Source organism: Python bivittatus, unplaced genomic scaffold (genome assembly GCF_059951505.1).
Source record: "Python bivittatus isolate LINGU-HERP-01145 unplaced genomic scaffold, Pbiv_v1 ctg000840_np1212, whole genome shotgun sequence".
Taxonomy (NCBI): domain Eukaryota; kingdom Metazoa; phylum Chordata; class Lepidosauria; order Squamata; family Pythonidae; genus Python; species Python bivittatus.
Genome location: NW_028277113.1, coordinates 46,840,967 through 46,861,357, shown reverse-complemented (window position 1 = coordinate 46,861,357; position 20,391 = coordinate 46,840,967). Strand labels below are relative to the sequence as shown.

The 20,391-nt window shown below is 35.6% G+C and overlaps 1 protein-coding gene across 4 annotated transcripts in view; it reads right to left on the bottom strand.

Annotated features, from left to right (window-relative positions):
- Nucleotides 1-618: 618 nt before the first annotated feature.
- Nucleotides 619-20,391, bottom strand: part of YTHDF3 (YTH N6-methyladenosine RNA binding protein F3) — a 21,667-nt gene continuing 1,894 nt past the window's right edge. For 3 of the 4 annotated variants that reach the window (XM_007421871.4, XM_015890235.3, XM_088130953.1), the window contains exons 3-6: nucleotides 15,999-16,084; nucleotides 11,437-13,029; nucleotides 6,063-6,156; nucleotides 619-1,399 (exon numbers count right to left, since the gene is read on the bottom strand). In XM_007421871.4, coding sequence (XP_007421933.1) covers nucleotides 6,109-6,156; nucleotides 11,437-13,011 — 1,623 coding nt within the window. In that variant the 5' untranslated portion in view covers nucleotides 13,012-13,029; nucleotides 15,999-16,084 and the 3' untranslated portion in view covers nucleotides 619-1,399; nucleotides 6,063-6,108. The remainder of the gene's footprint in view (nucleotides 1,400-6,062; nucleotides 6,157-11,436; nucleotides 13,030-15,998; nucleotides 16,085-20,391) is intronic. The other variant, XM_007421870.3, reaches the window with a different exon arrangement.

The following is a 20,391-nucleotide window of genomic DNA, read 5'->3' as shown; positions in this document are numbered from 1 at the left end:
TGTAAACATTTGTGGTTTACAAATATAATTAAGAATTCACAAATAATTTTTAAAGACCTCTCTATGCCTGTATCCCAAGCCACTCTTCTAAAAACAGAACACAGCTAGACACCACAGTGCAGCTGCTCAGGTTTTTTTATGCAGATAACACAGCTATTATGTTTTCAAAACAGTACTAGTCACACTGATGCACAAGTAAATTTTTAAAATAAATTTTAAAAAGTAGCATAGAAAATATTCAGGTGATTATGGTTCCTAGGCTTTTATTATATAGTACTAATAAGTAACATGTAAACACAGCCATGAGAGCATACAAACTGAAACCATGGATAAACGTTTTATTTCCCAAAGTATTTTGAAGTGAAAGAATAGCAGACTATTATATTCAGAATTGGGAACAAACAAAATCTGAGAAACTGAATATATGCTTGCTAAAACAAGAATAATGTTTATTTAGCTAGTGAATCACTTAGAGGAATAAATTTTCACTTCCATGATAGCAATCTTTTCAGGCTTGCAAACACCCAGAAATAGGAATTAAAGATTTTAAGTGTCGTTATAAAGGTCATAAAAAGTCTGATTTAGACTGAGGTACATGTACTCAAAATTGAGATTGAGTGTAGCAAACAAACAGTTCCTCAGACAAACACACTTCTTCCGGTATACATGTTACAGGGAAAAAAAAAAAAAAGAAATGTGCATTAACTGGTGTGGCCCACCAAGCTGCATATATTAATATTCTCTACACCAAACAGTTTGAAACAAGGGAAGTGACATTCTAATATAATTTCATGTTATAATTCATTTGGCTAAACTGTAGCTCAAAGTTGCTTTGCCATATTAAAAGTTTACTACAATAATTTTCACATGAACATTTAGACTTGAGTTTTACTCCAGGACTAAATATGGCATGATTTTGCTTTAAATTCTGCTGAATAGCTAAAAAAACTGACAATTAAAAAACTACATCAAAGAAAAATAAATTGAAGCAATGTGAATCTCACATCATTGAACCACTTATGATGGTTAATTGTTAGTATTTAACAAATCCAAAGAGTTAATGAATCCTTGCATTCGTTCCATCTCCTGTGCCTTAGCTAGGATGCATAATTACAAAAGACAGCAGATACTGGTAAAAGCTTCAGGACAGAAAGTGCTTGACGAAGTTACAGTTCTCAAGTGTGTTTGGTGAGAGAGTATAAGGGCAGATGCACTGATGAGAACCATTACAAGAAAAGTCAATTTTGTGTTAAAGTGTTCAAAGATGTCACCTTAAGCAGGAACAAAGCTTTAATAACGTCTTCTTAGACATATTAGGCATTTCCAGAGTCTACATCATTAGTGTTGTAATTCTAGCGGGACCATCTCCATATAGTTATTGTTTGTTTCTATTCCTCTCCTGCAGGACAGAAAAAAAGGAAAATTACTAAAGCATTGTCATAAAATACTTAAGTTCTATGCGTGGAGCACACCAACTCTTCAAGTATAACTATTTCATAAAAGCACACTATAGGCTTTAACAAACCATAGAGGCAGTTACTTCGGTAAAAAGTTCATTTCTCAACCTATAAAGTTTGAACTTCTGTTAGTCTTTTGAAAAATTCTATACAATATTTTAAGAAAAATAAGCATACCATAGTCTTTTATAAAACCATAAACTACACTTCATAGTTATTTATATTTTATATCACTTTAATTTTCTGTATAGGGCCAGGACCACGATAGCATTCATCATTATAAATGCTATTACCAAAATAGGGCCATGAATCATGGGGTGAATAGAATACGTTTTATTGATGCTCTCTTTCAACAAATGTACATCTTAACCAACAAAAAGTCAGAGCACATGGCAGAACGCTTTGCTATTACTTTTTTTAACCTGAATCTTCAAAACAGAAAAATCATTGTAACTATGCTGAAAACATGTTAATAATCTAATTCTTTTTGGGTGAAGGGTCTTTTAAATTCAGTGATCATCTTTTCAGATAATGCATACAGTAACTCAACCAATCCAATATAAGGTTGCACACTTGACCAACAGTGCTTCCCTTCACAACACTGCACGTTAGAGTCTGGTCTAAGGTGAACTCTGGCCTCAGGTCCTGTGGAGGTTACTGGGGAGAGTTTGAACCTGTTGGGCCTGAGGAAGCAGACAGAGTCCTCGGGGCTGTTAGCACAGCCACCTCTGTGTTAGATCTATATCTCCCCTGGTTGGTTAAGACCTCCCGGGAAGGGATGTGTGGTTGGGTTCTGGCAGTGGTTAACCACTCTTTGAGGCAGGGAGTAGTTTCACTATCTCAAGGGGCCATTCTAGACCCAACGGAGCAAGATAATTGTATACACAAAGATGGAAAGATTGAGCAATATCTACAGTGGAGGAATGGTTGGTGAGAGTGATAGAACTTGCTGAGATATGACTTGTTTGATTAGAGAAAAAACAATATTTATGTTTATAACTGACTAAAAACCCCTTATGGACTTTTGTGTAAAACAGAAAAAAAAAGAACTTATGATTTATAGTTTTGATGATTAGGTAGGATAGATTATAGAAAGAAGAGAGTCATGGTGTAACTTTAGAGAAAGAGGTAAATTTACACTTAAAACTGCTGTAAAGACTGAAAGCCACTTCTTTGAATCTTTTTTTTCTTTCTCTTCTACTTTTCTTCTAACTTTTTAAAAAAAAAATTAAATTTTTGCATTTTAGCTTTCTCTTTTATTTCTTCCTTTTTCTTTTTTCCTTCTTACTCTATTTTAGTTTGTATTAATTTTTACTCTTGTTTTTAAAACTTTCAATAAAATTATATTAAAGGGGGGGCATTGCCACACTGTATTATTCTGAACAATTTTCATCCAGGGTCCAGGTTATAGAGAAAGTGACTGCCCCCCCCACCATCACGCATGCCCTTGTGACCTCTGTATTGGACTACTGCAATGCACTTTATGTGGGGCTACCCTTGAAGAGTATTCAGAAGCTTCAAATGGTGCAAAATGCAGCAGTGTGGGTAGTTACTGGTGCCAGTTACTTGGCACATGTGACACCACTGCTCCGCAAGCTGCATTGGCTTCCAGTGTTCTTCTGGGTGCAATTCAAGGAGCTGGTTGTCACCTTTAAAGCCCTTCATGGCTTAGGACTGGGTTACTTATGGGACTATCTCTCCTCCATTGTTTCTACCTGTCCTATCTGACTGGCAGGAAGGGCACACTCTGGATACCGTCAGCTAGGGAGTGTTGACCGGCGAGGCCCAGAGGAGAGCCTTTTCTGCTGTGGCACCTGCCTTTTGGACCATTGTTCCCCCTGAGATTAGATTGGCCCCATCCTTGTTGGCCTTTTATAAGGCCTTAAAAACTTGGCTTTGTGCTCAAGCCTGAGGCCCTGGGCATGGGTTAGAGCCCATCTCCTGGTTATATGGATGATAGGTTAAATCATGCCTAGCTGCTATGCGTTTTTTGGTTATATATTATGTATTCTGTGTTTGTGTATAAGCCATCTAGAGTTAGGTAAAAGTGAGATGGGCAATTATATAAATCGAGTAAATAAAAAAAAAAATGACCCAACTTTCAAACAAAACTATTCAGCAGGGTAAGAGGGGACCAGGATCCATTTTGTGAAGAACGGTGAACAGAATGACTCTGTTAGATACAACCCCATTAATGGGAAAACTTCCAGAGGTGAGCTTTGGGAATTCCCTCTGTGACAAATATTACTTTGAAGTCTTTCTAATAGAGCAGTATGTTTCCTGTAGATACTGAATATCTTGTAAGATGGGCATTTATACAAATATGATCACTCAATCAATAAATAATAAATAAATATAATTCACAATATGTAGTACTGGCAGAGTTTTTCACAACTTTTTTTTTTTGAGAAAAAGACTTCAATAGTAAATTCTATTATAATACATGTTACAAAACTAGTAGAACACACATTACACCTCTGTTTCATGAGCTGCACCGGTTATCATTTTTTTTCCAGGCCCAATTCAAGGTGCTGGTGTTAACCTTTAAAGCCCTTCATGGCATGGGGCCGGGCTATCTGAGGGACCACCTCTCCCTGAATTCATCTGCCTGTCCTACCGGATCCAGCAGAGAGGGCATGTTACGGGTTTTGTCACCTGGGGAGCTACATCTGATGGACTCAAGGTGATGGGCCTTTTCTGCTTTGGTGCCTGCGCTGTGAAATCTTCTCCCCCCTGAGGTGAGGTTGGCCTTGTCATCGTTGAGCTTCCGGAGGTCCCTTAAGACTTGATTATGCCAGCAGGCCCAAGGACTCGAGGGGATGGGGGAATTAGTGAGGTGGCTCCCTTATTTTTAACATCCTCTTATTCTCTGTTTTATTTTGCTTTTTATATTTTTAATGTACTTATTAACTGTTTATAGCTTTGTTGAACACCACCCAGAGTCGCCTGTGGTGAAATGGGTGGCTATATAAATTGGTTTAATAAATTAATAAATAAAAACTACAGGAGGGAAACAAGTGTGCTACCCTGTGAACATCTAATTCTGTCAAACATACAATCTGTTGTATGAAACATGGTTACAGAATTTCATATAAACCCTGTTTTGCACTTATAATTTCAGTAGGAGATCAGCCAAATTTTGTTTTGGCTATTGCATAATTTACTCATATTGACTGTAAAACATAGTCGATATGTAATTTTCAGTAAAAATGGCCTAGGTTGCATCTGTTAACCAACTATTTAGTTTAAAAGAATTTTCAATAACAAATTAGGGTTTCTTTCAACTATAAAATATTGGGCACTGTTAATGGGTTGTCATAGTTTTTACTTAGCAATGTAGACAAAGTCATAGATGATACAAATTATTATAAAATCTTCTCTTGGATAGCAATTTAAAACTTATTAAAAGGTATTATGTTTTAATAGATTGGTATTCAAAAGGTGCCATTCTGTAAGAAGAAAGCTCCTCATTCCAAAAGGGCAATTTCTGAGCTAGCAAAACAACATGAGAGAAAAACAACTGCCACCTCATCAATGTATTCAGAAAACTATCTGCACAAGCATTCTTTTCAACGCCAGTTTTATTTTCCCAGAGCTCTTATGCTAAACCCTTATTTTCATTATGCGTCATGGATTGCATCAGAATTGTTCAGAACACTTTTCTGCAAATTGAAATACCTCATAGTTGGAAGGCAAAACAACCATTGATTCTTCTTCCCCTGTAGCCTCTCAAAATCTGGAAATGTGGGGATCATCTCTAAAAATAAGTACTTGGGGAAGAAGGAATCCATAAAAAGAATCAATGATCTGCCCCTTACCTACAATGAAGAATTTCTTCCACCAGTGCAAGAATCCTTTTTATTCAGTATATCAAACCTGGATCCAGTCTTTTTTTATTCAGAGCATAACATTCAGCACAAAAGACTGCAGAAAGTTCTGCTTCTGCTACCAATAATCCAGACTGAAATCAGTCTTTTAAAAGAGGAGTGTGTTTGTGTGCATAACCAATATGGGTTAAAGCACACAAACCCATGACAAATTCACAGAAATATAAATTCCTGATAGTGCTTTTTAAAAATAACTTAGGAGAGGTAAGTATATGAATTCTTCTACTTTTTATTGGTATGCTATATTTACTGTTCTAAACACATATTGAATTTATACACTCTCTACAAAATATGACAGAGAGAGAGTGGATCCAAAACCATTCTGCCTGTTTTGTTCCTTACGATTTCTTTCAAGCAGCAATTCAGTTTTTTAGTTTACTTATTATGAACAGTATTCTGTAAGAAATCAATGAAGACATTATCCACTGGGAAATTACTAGAAGGAGACAAGCAAGTACATTTTAAGGAACTTGAAAATCTATCAGCTGATAAATGAAAACTTCCTGTAATGGACAATGTAAGCAAATTTAGTGCCTAAAAAAAGTTTACTATATACATGCTAATAAAAAAGTCTTTTTGTTGTTCCTGTTTACTTACGAGGAAAAAAAAAAGGCATTTAGACTTTTAAACATATTTCATTTATAAACCTGAACAGCATATTAAATTGTTCCCTCATTTACTAATTATGTTAATTTTACACCTTCAAATAAGTCAATACCTGTAATGTTTCCCTTTGCTCTTCCCTGTGATCTTTTCCCTTATGTTTAAACTTTCTGTACATATTGTCGGCTTTTCCTATCTTGTAAAGTCATCTAGAATTAAAATCATGCTCAAAATTAATCAGATTATATACATACAAAATGTTACACACTTTTTAAAATATAAAATGAAGCTGAGCCAGTTGTTCACCTAAATCAAAATTTAATTAAGACAGAAAATGTAAATATTTGACATTCTGACTTTTAACACAGACAGCTAAAACAATATATGCCTAAGATTAGTAATAAATAATATGATGCATAATCAGTATGAAGAGATTCATTCAGATGAATTATGAGAAAGTGTCTTGGGGTTCCCAGGGTAGCTTGATATAAGGTATAGATATGCATAGCTAGGGTATAAAATTACAGTTCAGCACTTCCATACTCTAATTGCCCTATCCTTTTAACATAAGGGAAAAAGGGGAAAAATCAATATATTGTTCTAAAAGAATAAGCTAATTTATTTATATTAGGAGAATAGAGTCTGAGCACTCTGGATGATAATACACACTAATAAAATATCAAGGTGATCACAGCTACAAAAACAATTCTAAAGATCATGACATGAATTCAACTCCAGTTAGCATGTATAAAAATAAGCTCTGTATGAATGTCATTTCTGATCAAGGTGAATACTACATACACACACACACGTCTTTGAGTCAGTGTTGACTCCTGCCTGGACAAGTCCCTGCAGTTTTCTTGGCAAGATTTCAGAAGGTGTTTGCTTGCTTTCTAGCGCTGAGAGTGACTGGCCGAAGGTCGCCCAACTGGCTTTGTGCCTAAGACAGGACTATAACTCACAGTCTCCTGTTTTCTAGACTGATGCCATAACCACTGCACCAAATTGGCTCTCCATGCAATGATATTTAAAAAAATTAAGTAAATAAAAAACAATAATCCACAATAACCACCACCATGGAAAGTATGTTATTGTTTTTTCCAGATTGTGCTGAACTATAATTCTTAACAACTCTAGCCAACATGGTGATAATAAAGAATGTTCATAAGCTGTTTGAAAACTATGCCATGTATTACTATTTTGCTTATTATTTGAGATCATAAAGAGAACATACTATACTATACATATCAGATCCCTATAATCAAACCAGTTCCATTATTTTGATTCAAACCCAATTTCAGCTGATACAGCTTACATATCAACAGAAAGGCACAAAGCTGTTTCTGCACAAAGGAGGATGTTTCATCACATAGATCTTACAAATTGAAAATTTCCAGAAAAACATGGAGGCTGTAAACCACATGTTATTAGTTGCAAAGTAGGTATGGTTTTGTCCTTTTGTAAAATTATTTCATGCCCTTACATAATGCTTTCAGTTTATTACTCTTAGCCAGAATCCTAAATATATGACAAGACTGCTTTTGTCTTCAACAACTAAACACAACTTTGGTTTAACAAATATAATGTAGTATAGTTATAGGCCCGACCTCATGCATATGAAAAGTGTATAAAGGAAAATACCAACTCGGTTAGAGATTGTTATTCTTCAAGCTTTTATTATCATAAGGCTGTTCTAAAAACCTCATATTGTTAATTCATTTAGAATATTAGTAAAAATCCCAATTTAACAGTGGTTGGCTTTTATAATGGTGATCTGCAATCACCAGTGTCCATGAGGGACACTGGTACTAGTATCATCTTGCCATTCTTGACCTCCCTCACTCCCCCTGTGGATGCTGGTGTCTCTAATGTAACTCCAGTTAATAACCATAAGTTTGTATAATTATTAATTGAAAAGCTTCTATCAATCCTCTCCAATGATTTTCTTAATTACTAACAACTATAATCACAAAACAATATAGTTCTTCAGAATTTCCACTTGCTGTGACTATTTCTAGCTAAGGATATTGGATACTCTTCACCTACTTAGCTTCAGACAATGTCCTAGAAGAGTTTTCCACAACGTAACATCTTTCAGATGTATTTGAGACTCCACATTTCCCTGTCACAATGGCCAAAGTCATGGCTAGCTTAAATTCTTGTAGTTGTAAACCTAACCATCTATGTGATACATTATTCTGGTTAAGTACTTACAGTATTTCCATACTCAGAACTCATCGTTCCACTTAATGGATAAAATATTTCACAAAAAGTTAGATTATTAAACTTTTCAGTAGTAAATGGAAATGGCTAAAGCATTATGCATTCTCAGCAACTTCTCTGTTGCTGATATTCTAATATTCTTCCAAGCTTTTAAAAACATATCAAATGAAAAATATGAAGTTTGGCAAGCAGATTCAAGCCCTATCTGGGGCTTATACTCAACTTTCTTAGAAAAGTCCTGTTGGACAACAACCCTTTATTCATCTTTCACTGCAAAAAGCAATGCAGAAGATTAGGTCTTGTTCTACGTTATCCTAACATGGATAGATCATGCAATAAGAATCAGCTCTGGGTTGGATTTAATTAAGCACATACAATATAAACTTTGGTTTATCTCACCAAGGGCCATTTTATAAGGAATATTTCACAATATAGCAATTAAGATAAAAGCACAAACATTTGAACGATATTTTCAAGAAGTTCTACCATAATACTTTATCCATACATAAATTAACAGTCTAATGCTTTAACTACTACTACTACTATTATTATTATTATTCAGATTCAGAAGACAGACTCACTGAATTATTTATTTCTTATTTACTTTAACTGCATGTTATCCATTCCCAAAGGCTCTGGGTGATTAAAAATGACTCCCAAACACATTTAAAATATAAAGGCAAAAAGATAAAACCTCCAAAATAAAAATTCCATGCACCTGTGAACCCCACCTTCAATTACAATACACCCTCCTCCTGTGCAAGGTGGAACAGGTAGGCCTTTACAATTTCTAAAGCCCAAGAGGGAAAAAGTTGGCCATCTCTCTGCTGGGAAGAAGTTCCAAAGCATGGGCATGGCTCCTGAAGTCACCCATTTCCAAGACTCTATCAGGTGACAACCTCATAGGGATGGGACCTGAAGGGAATTTATCCTATCTGATCTGGTTTGATAGGTAGATGAATACAAAAGAAAGCAGTACCTCAGATAACCAGATCTGTAGCTTTACAGGGCCTGAAAGATGACAACCAGCATCTTGAATTACACCAGGAACCAACTGGCAACAACCTGAAACAGGTGTCACCCAAGTATACTGGGACACACCATCACTGCTGGGCTGCCACACTCTATATCAAATGTTGCTTCTGAATGCTCTTCAACAGTAGCCCCATGCAGAGTTGTTACAGTAACCTGAGAGAGGTGATTAGGACACAAGTGCCTATAAGTAGGGCTTCCCAGTCCAAGAATGGTTGCAATCAGTACACAAGATTTAACTGTGCAAAAGCCCTGCTAGTCACTGCTGCTACTTGCTCTTCAAGCAACAGCTGTGAAACTAGGAGAACCCCCAAATTCCCAAGTTCAAGGAGTATCAGGAGGATTGCACTCACTCCAAAAGTCATCACTGGCAAGCATACCCAACGCAATTTATTTGCTATATCTCAGAGTGAGCCCTGACTACCAAGATCCAAATAATCTATTTTCTGTAGAGCTACCGCTTTCTTCACAACCTTTCCCAGAAAAGGTGCATTGGAAATAGGACAACTGGACTAAGCTAAGGCTTCTTGAGCAGGACGTGTGCTTCAGAAATTACTAACCGCTGCTCAGATTCAACCTTCTGCTGCCATCTCAAAGACCTTAATCAGCCACAAGGGGCAGGATTCTAACTGAAAAGTGGGGGAAATGACACTGTAGAGGGCCCTGCTTCCTCAGGACACTGACTCAAAATCATCCCAGATCACTTCACAAGATGAGGCTCCAATCACCTCCATTGCCAGTGTGCAGCAGAAGTCTAGCTTCTCTCAAATCTGAGCAATTCTGTCCACAAATGCTGCATGAATTCTTTAATAGCCTTCCAGATGATCTTGGCTTACTCCCAGATAAATGAATTACAGGACTCCAGTCTGAATTCTCAACCTAATTTTGTTTCCACAGGGACAAAAAGTGTTTTCATACAGTGATTAAGTCTGCACAATCATTTAAAGTAAGCTATAAGTCTGAAGCAACATCCTTACTTAGAGATAATCCAAAGAAGAGCAAGTTAAATCAGGATGGCTCAGAGGCTTTAGATCCAAATCAGAAGAAAGGCTTTTATTGCTTTACCCAGTTTGATTCCTTTAGCCTTCTCAGAACAATCCAAGAATGGAAAAACACAAGACAGAGAACAGTTGTGTAACTCACAAACACTATCCTCCAATAGTGTATGATTTCATCAGAACTTTGTTTCCTTTCAGTCACAAAAACTGAATCAAGATCCATTATGTGTAATTCAAGAGGGATGAAAGGGATGAAAATGGGTGCATTAAGCATCTCAAAATCCATTTTACTCCTTTAGTCCCATCCCCAAATCCTGTAAAACACAAAAAACCTCTAAATCTTGTATTTAGAAGTAGATCCACTGAAATCAATAGGATATGTCAGTTATGATAATACCAAGTCCTATTTGCAGTTCTACATCAGAAGCAACAATCTTATACTCAGAAGTAACACTGGCAGTAGGGAGGAGGCAGTTCACCTCACCAATGCTGCAAGGGAAAAGCCTGGTAATACAGTGAGATCACAAGACTGTAAAAGAGGTCTGTCACATAAAGTTTGACCCCTGATAATTACATGGACAAGTACATGTTGATTTTTCAGGTAAATGGGGCTGAAACATTCATCTTTCAACTCTGCCCCTCAACCATTCTGCCCCAAAGTTTTCTCACTAAATTTTGCTAGCATGAACTGAGGTTCTGCTAATTACTTTAGATGACCTGTAGGTTGCCCATCCCTTGTCTGCAATGAGTTTGGATACAAATTACAATGCTTTGGAGGGAGATGCAAAAGTAATAGTTCAAAAACTGTTTTATTGATTTTCCTGTTATTTTGAATTCATATTTTTTAAACCAGCAACAGTGCTGGTAAAGGCATATTTTCTTCTGTGTACACCCCAGTATCTATTATAAGTTAAATACTTTACATGAACACACAGAACCTCAATACTGCAACACTAATGAAATTAAAGGATAACTGTAATTTCTATTAAATATTTGCCTTATAATTTATTAATACAGACCTAAACTAAAAATAAGATATTTAAAATTTAATGCAGGCAGTAACAAACGTCCAGATTATTTGATAAATATCACCTAATTCACCTAATAATTATTTCATAAATATCACCATATTCACCTAATTGATTCATCTATCAATTTCTATTAGTGAAGATCAGAAGCAACTCCATTTTTAATAATCAAGCTCCCAAACCAGGAAAAAGTAATATGATTTCTTACCCTACGCATGGCTTCCTCCTCCTCTTGACGCTTTTCATAATGTGCAAAGTCATCAAAGATTGAGGTGGTATGCTTGAAAGTAGCAATTATTTTAAGCACTTGCTTGGCTTTTTCTAGGGGTACTTCTTGAGTGTCCCTTGAATTGGTAACTGGTTTGTTGTCATTATTTTCCAAGCGAATGTGCCGCAGCTGGTTGTTCGGAACGTCTTTAACAAAGATCCATTTAACATCAAACTTCCCCTTCCATTTATCCTGAGACCAGACTCCAGCATACGCATTGTAGTCCACCACCGACTTCATCTCAGCCACTCCACAGAAGTGTCCACTGCCATTCACACTGAAAAGTAAATAGAGTGGGCCTTTTCCATTCAGTGAACGATACGCAGCATCCAAGCGCTTATTACCATGTTCAGTACTACACCAGATAGAATACTTAATGGAACGATGTATATCATCCTCTGAATAGCTTTTGATTATAAACACACGACCATTCTTCAGGTTCCAGTCAAAGTCTTTGGGATTATAGTTATTTATGGCCTTTAGTTTCTCCAAAACTGGGTGTACTTCTACACCAGACGGTGAAGAGCTAACTGGTATAACACCTATACCATAGTTTTCATTGCCAGCTCCATTACTCTGATTGAAGCCTACACCTCTATTGCGAGGAGCCACCCAGCGATTTTGCAGCTGCTGCTGCTGCTGCTGCAGCTGATGAGGCTGAGCCTGTTGCTGAGGTCCTTGAGGCTGTTGTGACTGTGGCTGCTGCTGCTGAGGCAGCTGGCTTTGCACCATAGGAGGTGGCTGAATTAAAGGCTGAGGCTGCTGAATTATAGTCTGAGGAGGCAGTACTGGTTGGGTTGGAGGAGCTTTCACCACCGACCCTTTGTCATCCCAAGTTCCAATATTCATGTTGTGTTTTATAGGTGGTGGTGGTACTGCAGGGCCCCCAATTCCCACATTACCTTTAGGTTTAAGTTTTGGCTGAGGCTTAGCAGGCTTTCTTGCAATGGCAGCCCATGAGGTTGGTTTAGGTGCTGAACTGCTAACTGCAGGCACATTATTTGCTGCAATGCTTGTCATACCTGTACTGCTTAGAGCTGATCCAACTGTTTTTGTTACAGCAACTGTCATTTCACCACCAATTTTCAATCCAGTCATACCTTGCTCAATGCTGCTAATTCCAGGTACCTTGCTCAAAGTATCATTGCCAAATCCAGCCTGTCCATCGGCTATAGCTCTACCAAGAGAGCTGGGTGGGTAGCCATAGCTGCTGCTGTAAGCAGAGCTTTGGGTTGATTGCCCCTGAGATCCACTTGTCCCCCATGTAGAGAAATCTGCATTCCCAGGAAAAAAATTAAATCCATGCTGACCAAGAAATGGAGGCGTATTCCCTAAAGCCCCAGGTTGACTGAATACACCATCAGGGATGTAGTGGTGTTCACCATTGCTCATCTGTCCATAAGTTGTCAAGTATGGCATTGGAGGATCTCCAGCTGTGGACCATGCTGCTTCACCCAAAGAGTATGGAAAACCAATGGAGGGAGCATAATAACTAGGCATGTATGGGTCTGACATTGGTGGATAGCTATTACTCTGCAGAAGAAGAAGAATGATAATCAGACTTTAATGCTGCATTTATAATGTTCATTTCCTACAAATCTAAATTTAAGAATAGTTAATACTGTTCATGTCCCAAAACTTACGTTATGTATAGGAAAAATATTTTCACATTAAAAGACCTAAAATAACCACCCTAAAACCCAAATAAGTAACAGTGGTTAATATGATAGCTGATTAGGTAAAAACCACTCAACAGTGGTGCAATTTTAATTACACTGAAATGTCTTTCTAAAGAATGAACTTGCACATCTTCTGGCACTGATGCATTTCCAGTCATTTAAGAACATTCTAGATGCCATTTTATTTTATTCCTTATAAATGGGCTCCTGCCTTCTCCCTGTGTTTTTCTTCATCTTAAACTAAGCTATACATGCCAAGAGTTTTATTTATCCAATAGGAATAAAGACGATAATATCTGCATGTGTTAAAATTCACTGTGTCTCATGCCAAGATGCTAGTAAGTTCACTATACAAAGATAGCAATAAGAAACCAAGCTATGGAACACCCTTCATTCCTTACTGCTGAAGAGAAGAGGAACAGAATCTGAGATTCCAGGGGCATACACCAAGGTCCAAGGGGCAAAAATGCACAGGCAGGACAGGACTTTTTACAAGCTTAACTGACCTACATGCTTCCTAATTTATGTATCTTGTTCTGTTTATTCAACCTAAATAATATTGCTTATTGTACAATGGCACAAAAAATAAAACAGGCACAATAGTTTATTTTACCTATGTTTTACTTTCAATATTTACTGACTTAAAGGAAAACAAAATAGGAAAGGTAATATTTGCATTAAGCATAGACATTTGTAACTTTTATATGGCAGGTTATTTGCATAAACTAAAAGTGTGCTTAAAACAACATTGACCTAAAGTACAAAGGATTAATCATCTCACCTACACCCAGCTACCTGTGGACGATGGGTCAATTTCAGGCCTAGAATATTCTTTTTGATTGGCAATGAAATGTAGGGCCATTTTACTGGACCACTAAAACCATCATATTGAATTTATATATCTTATTTTCCAGTGTAAATATGGCACTCAAATCAACTACTCCCTGCACAGAAACACAGATACATCTCTTTTGCCCCAGCACACATCTCAAAGTACCACTTTTTTGCACTGAAAGAACTCAACAGCATTATATTTTAACATTTCAACATTTTCCAGCTTTTGTTAAACTATGCCTTTCACCAGAAAAACAGTAAGGCAAGGGTTAATCACATGCAGCAAGCATGTGCAGTTCCCCAAATTTAAACAAAAATGTCTGAAATGCTCTTATATCAAACTCTTGTGAGTTATCAGCATTGTTGCATAAGATTCCAGATATGGTTTCAGGTGACTTTTACAAATGGGGGAGGGGAAGGGAATTGTGTCCAATACAGGCAGACCTTGCTACAACAGCGCTGAAAAAGTAACTTTACAACTGGGCCTTGCGTTTACAACCGTCAGTGTCCCCGGAGTTATGTGATCGCCATTCAGGCTCTTCACAACTGGCGGTCATTTACAACCGTTGCAGTGCTCACGTGATTGCTATTTGGGCACTTCCCAGACGGCTTCCAAAAGCAGGGTCAATGGAGAAACCAGCAGTAAAATGGCAAGATGCGGTCACGTGATGTCTCACTTAATGACTGTGTCACTTAGCGATGAAGTTGCCAGTTCCAATTTTGGATGTTAAGCGAGGATTACCTTTATTACTGATACCATGCAGTAAGTCGTTAGATCTTTTAGTGCTGATGAAGTGGGACACAAAAACTAATGACAGAAAACCTGGCCCCAACTGAAAAAGTGCCCACACATCTATTGGCAAATGAAAATTCAAATACTGTTTGTTAAAATTATTCAAATTTCTTATGCTTATTAAATAACACTAGTTTGTTTTTATTGTCAATATTCAAATATTTATAATTTTATTTATATTGCTTGCCATGATGCTCAACCAGCTATAACAAGCAACCAAACTGCATCCCAAGCTGGAAGCTACAGAAGGCAGCAGAGACCATCCCAGCGACTGTGCATCAGTCACAATAATCTAGGCTCAAAGGTGCAAGGCCACTCAGCTTGAAAACTGGGTAGTCAAGGCATCCAGAGGATAATGCCACCAAATTCTCCACTGTACACGTATTTGCTACTAATCTGCTTCATGGAAACCTGGGTGATAAAAGCTTCTTTAACTCCTGCTACACTAAAACATCCAGAACCTCAGTGGAAGAGCAGATTAAGAGCTTTTCAGGAAAAAAAATAAAGGATTTAGTGATTTCTTTGCAGCTGCTTGAGAGAAAACATTTCTGTAGCATACCAGACAAACTTCTGAGACAAGAGTGTTTTAGCTAGAATATCTAAACACAGATACATATGCAAATCCTGGTTAATCATCCCTAACATTGCCTATGGCCTTTGTCAAATAGCCACCACTGCAGAGCATGAAGAAGAAAATAACGGAAGCACCCCATGGGATTAATTAAGAATAGCTAGACAGCTCTGGTTAATACTTCAGGCAAGGATTAACAAGGCTTCAAAAAAAATTTTCTCATTGTTTTTATTTTTTCTGTTATAAAAGCTAATTTAACTATGCTCTTTGAAATTAACACAAAATAGAATGTATAACTTAAAAACAAGATGCATCTTCTGCTTAGAACATTAAATGAATGAATATGAATACAAGAAATGTACATTTAGTTAAGCTTGTTTCCCATCCAGATCCACTGCAAGGTGAATACCCTTGGTTGACAGTATTTAGAACCTAAGCAAAGGAATTTCTTTAAGGAAAAATAAAGCTAACTCATATGCATGTACACAATGTAGCAATGTTTTACAAGTGGCCTATGAGGTCTTTGAAAGGTTGCATTATTTTGTTAATTGCATAATTAAAGCAGTCTCATTTAATTACTTATTACAGAGGACTAAGAACAGACAACAGTCTTGTTAATACTTACCTGATTTGTCTGGCTACTTAGATATGGCTCAAAATCATCATCATTTACTGCATCCTTTTGATGAATCGAACCGTTTTGCACTGAAACTGAAATGCAACTAAAATTAGAAAAAATTTAGAAACATTGTGCATGACTTTGAACATCTAATGGAAATCAAAACATTTTAAGGTAAATCATAACAATAGACAACATGCATGTATCCTTGAATCCTTAAATCAAAAAGCAGCAAAAGAGTTGGCACTCTGTATTTACAGGATCATCCAGAAAAGAGATGAGAACTGGAAAATATTACATAAATAGAATGTGAAGAGTGAGCTTTGCACTTTCTTTTGTGGTCATAGATTAGAGTATAAAGCAAGAAAAAAAAAAGATAAGGTTGAAATTTTATCTGTAAGAAGCATCCTAATGAAAACAAATTAATATGAAGAAGTGTACTCTTAAGTTATGTGCATCAGAACAAGAGAACTTCAATGGATTCATATAGAAGTACAAGATCTTTAACTAAACACTCTGTTTAGTGTTATACAGCTCCTCAGATGTATATTAAGTTATCTAATTACCTTGTATAGTATACTATGACAACAAATGTTTTCCCCTTAAGTCCTAAATAGACAGATTAAGTTCAGCACTGAAACAGATGAATGTCTTACCAAAAGCAGACAATTTAACTTTTCTATACTGAAACAGGTTGAATAACAGAAAAAAGCCCAAATTTGTTATTAAAATTCTTCAGATACAGTGAGAGACCAATATATCTACAATAACTTGTTTCAAAAATGAAATCTGCAAATGCTTATATTAAAAGTTCTTTCTACTTGCTTTGTATACAAGGAATCTCAAATTCAATCCTATAATCTCCATGTAAAGTTAGTAAAAATTTCTGACTAAAATCCAGTAACATAATACTGACCTAAATATACAAATGGACTGATCTCCTATGTATTACTTCAAAATGTAGTTTTCTAGTCAGATTTTAGGTACATGACAAAAATTTAATTTTCTACAAGCCAATACCAATTAATTTCAACCAATAAAAACTGTAATGTAACCGGAACTGGCCCTACAAATGTAGTTTTAATAATCTGTCCATGTATTATTCTATGCATATCTAATCTGTTCTTTGCAAAAGCATCACAATGCATAGGCAAGAATTTCAAGACAGATACACGCATTCAAGATTTCCCAGTATTCTACTTGGTTTCTATTTCTGTCAACAAACAGCAATGTTTTTTTTTAAAGTGAGAAGATTACACTGGATGTACACTAGATGTACAGGTAAGGATTAGGTAGCAATCTACCTAATCCTTACATAAATTAGAATAATCTGATCTCCAATCTGAAAGTTAAGCAAAATACAAACAGATGTGTTAAAAATGCAGTGCTTGCACTCTGCATTACTGGTAACCAGAATGAATACCAAAGTTTACAGTTTCACTTGCTAATGAAACAGCTCACAAGTATTATATAATTCTAACCACTCAACTGATCATCTAATTTACCAATTTGGAACTGCACCCCCATTTTACAATGATTATGTTATTTGATTTATACTCTGCTTTAATATCCTACTGAAAGCAGATAGGTTCAGGTATATATCCAACATACCTCACTTTTAATTTTGATATGCTTGGTAGGTCAATGATCTGTAATAAAGTTACTCATCCATTCAATATACCTCACTATTAAATATTCTCTTTTCTGTCACAAATAGCCAATTTTGGAGGGGAGAAAAATCTGCCTAAAATTTGTGTTATAAAATATAAAGAAACTTGAGAATAAGCTTTATTGCAATCCCACATGAAGCTCAGGAATCGCATCCTGATTTTATTTCTCTAAACTTCTATTTCTAACCTATTTTCAATTTCAATTTGTTTTCTTCATTAGACTCTTTCTTGAAGTCCTTCTATACAACATCTTTGTAAACCACAGCCTGAAAGCTTTTTCTCTGCTCAAAACATTATCTTAATATTATTAGATTACTTTGAATCTTCTAACATAATTTACATCCTTTTGCACAACTTCTGTACAGAGGGGAGGAAAAAAATGGGCTTGTTAAAGACCACAAGCCAAAATTATAAAAGTCATACAGTATCTCAAGTAAAAACACTAATTTTAAAATTAATAATATTCAAAACCAGCACATACCAAAATTGGTACAACTCATTCTAATAGAAAATCTGGCAGAGTAAGCAAAAGGAAAAAATATAAATGTGTGATACAACTTTTAGGGAAAGGCAAAATCCTCAAATATTTCAGAGAAAGACAACAGCAGTTTCTCCTGTGATTCAGCTTACAGAAAATCAACTGAGCCTTAGAAAAGGAACAGAAACATATGCCACTAGCTCATAAGAACTAAAACATATTTTTAAAATATCAAATCAATAACTGTTATGTACCAGAACAGTCAAATTCTGAACATAAGATATCACAAGCCTGCTTGATCAATATAAATTTATTTACTCCCTAACTATACAAAACCTATACCAAAATTTAGCTATTAAAAATCTGATTATCTAATCTGCATGAAAATATAATATATTCATTATTACCAAAAGCACAAAGCAAAGCACAATTACTATTCTTTCAATATAATATTCAATTATATAAAATGAAGAATATGATTGTATACATACTTAAATATTAATAATATTATTGATCTGAGTAAACCTGACTTCTAAGTAAGTAGCACCTGGTATATAAAGCTTCAAAAAGAATTTAGAAGTATGGCACCCTTTTCCACTGACAGACATTTTGTCTGTTCATCATGAGGTTCAGTCATGGCTATTTCAGTAATTTTAAAGCATTGCAAATACAAATAAATAACCAGTATATTCCTTAGTTCTTGGTATTTCTTTCCTCATATAGTAATAATAGCTTTTTAAAAATCCTGTTTTCTTCTTGGTTTATTGCTTTAATATATTGTAATCAACTAGGATTGCCTTAACAATAAAGGTGGCTTATAAACTGAATATATACTAAATAAATAATGGGTTTTACTTCTATTAACAGTTTATCTTAGAAAATTAAAATAAAATGTTCTATGCAGTGCAGTATCAGAGTAACAGATATTTTAGGATTCCATTAATTGAGAATTCTAATATAAGCAATTTGATAATTGATTCTATATCTATATAGATATAAAATCAATTATTAAATGCTAACAATTGTATAAAGTATAATGAAACTAGTAACTCATTTTAATGTACTTAGGTCTTTTACTTATAAGATGGCTGTATACATACGTTCAGAGCCATAATAATAATAAACTGCCAAGATCTTGTCATAAAACATGAATGATTAAAGACTAGAACATCACTAGTTGCCATCTTAAATTATGGTATTATAAACTGAGTACGTACATATTACTAAGAGTATTTTAATTTATTTAGTTCAATTACCAGTGTCTGAAAAGACAAAATACACAGCTTTGCTTCTAGTCCCTTTGCCTCAATGCCTATAGTTTAAAAGCATATCCAAAAGAACTATCCCTAAGATGTTATCAGTGTTAGCATATATATTGTAAATCTTTTGCATAAATAAATTGATAACTCTTCCAGATGTCTAACGTTTAATAACATTTTCAGGCAAAGTACAGAGTTTTCTTACTATGTGGTTTTATTTATTTTAATTTTTTTTACAGTTCTGTGGGGTTTTTAAAAATTATGTAAATTCTCTAGGGAATACCCTTTAAAACAAGCAGCATGGACTATGGGAATTCTATAATAATTATTCCTGTATACTTCTCAGATGCAGAAATGGTTGAATACAAACATATATCTCTTTGCTCAGAAATAAGCCAAACTGAGATGACTGGGCCTACTCCAGGAAAAAAATATCACAATAACTTCCCTATATGATCCTTCAAATTTGCAAAGTATCTCACTGTAATGGATGCTATCGACTTTAACAGCTCTAAAGACCTATTGGCAAACAAAGAACTATAAGAAATGTCACAGATAATAAATCCTGTTGGAAGTGACCATTTTAATGATCCATCCTGAACAGCGTGAGATGGGATAAAGGGGATGCTGGAAAAGGGGGGATTCAAATAGAAATCCAGCCAATATTCTGCGTTTCCCACTTCTTTTGAAATTCGAAAACTCTATCTCAAATGGTTCTAGAGGCTTTCCTCCTCAGCTTCCAATGAATGGAATGAAAAGGAGGGAATGAGAATCTTTCTGTGAACTTCCTTAAATTAATTCATCCTAGCATCTAAAATAAACTGTAAGCCCTGCTGCAAAAACATTTAATTATAGCAAACCTACTTTAAGTTTGAGGGTACTTGTGACACTTAATCGATATCTGAACTGGGAAATAAATAAGCAAAATAAAATAATAAAGAATCTGTGTCATTTAATCATTTGATTACTCCTATTTGTTCTGATGGGAGAAA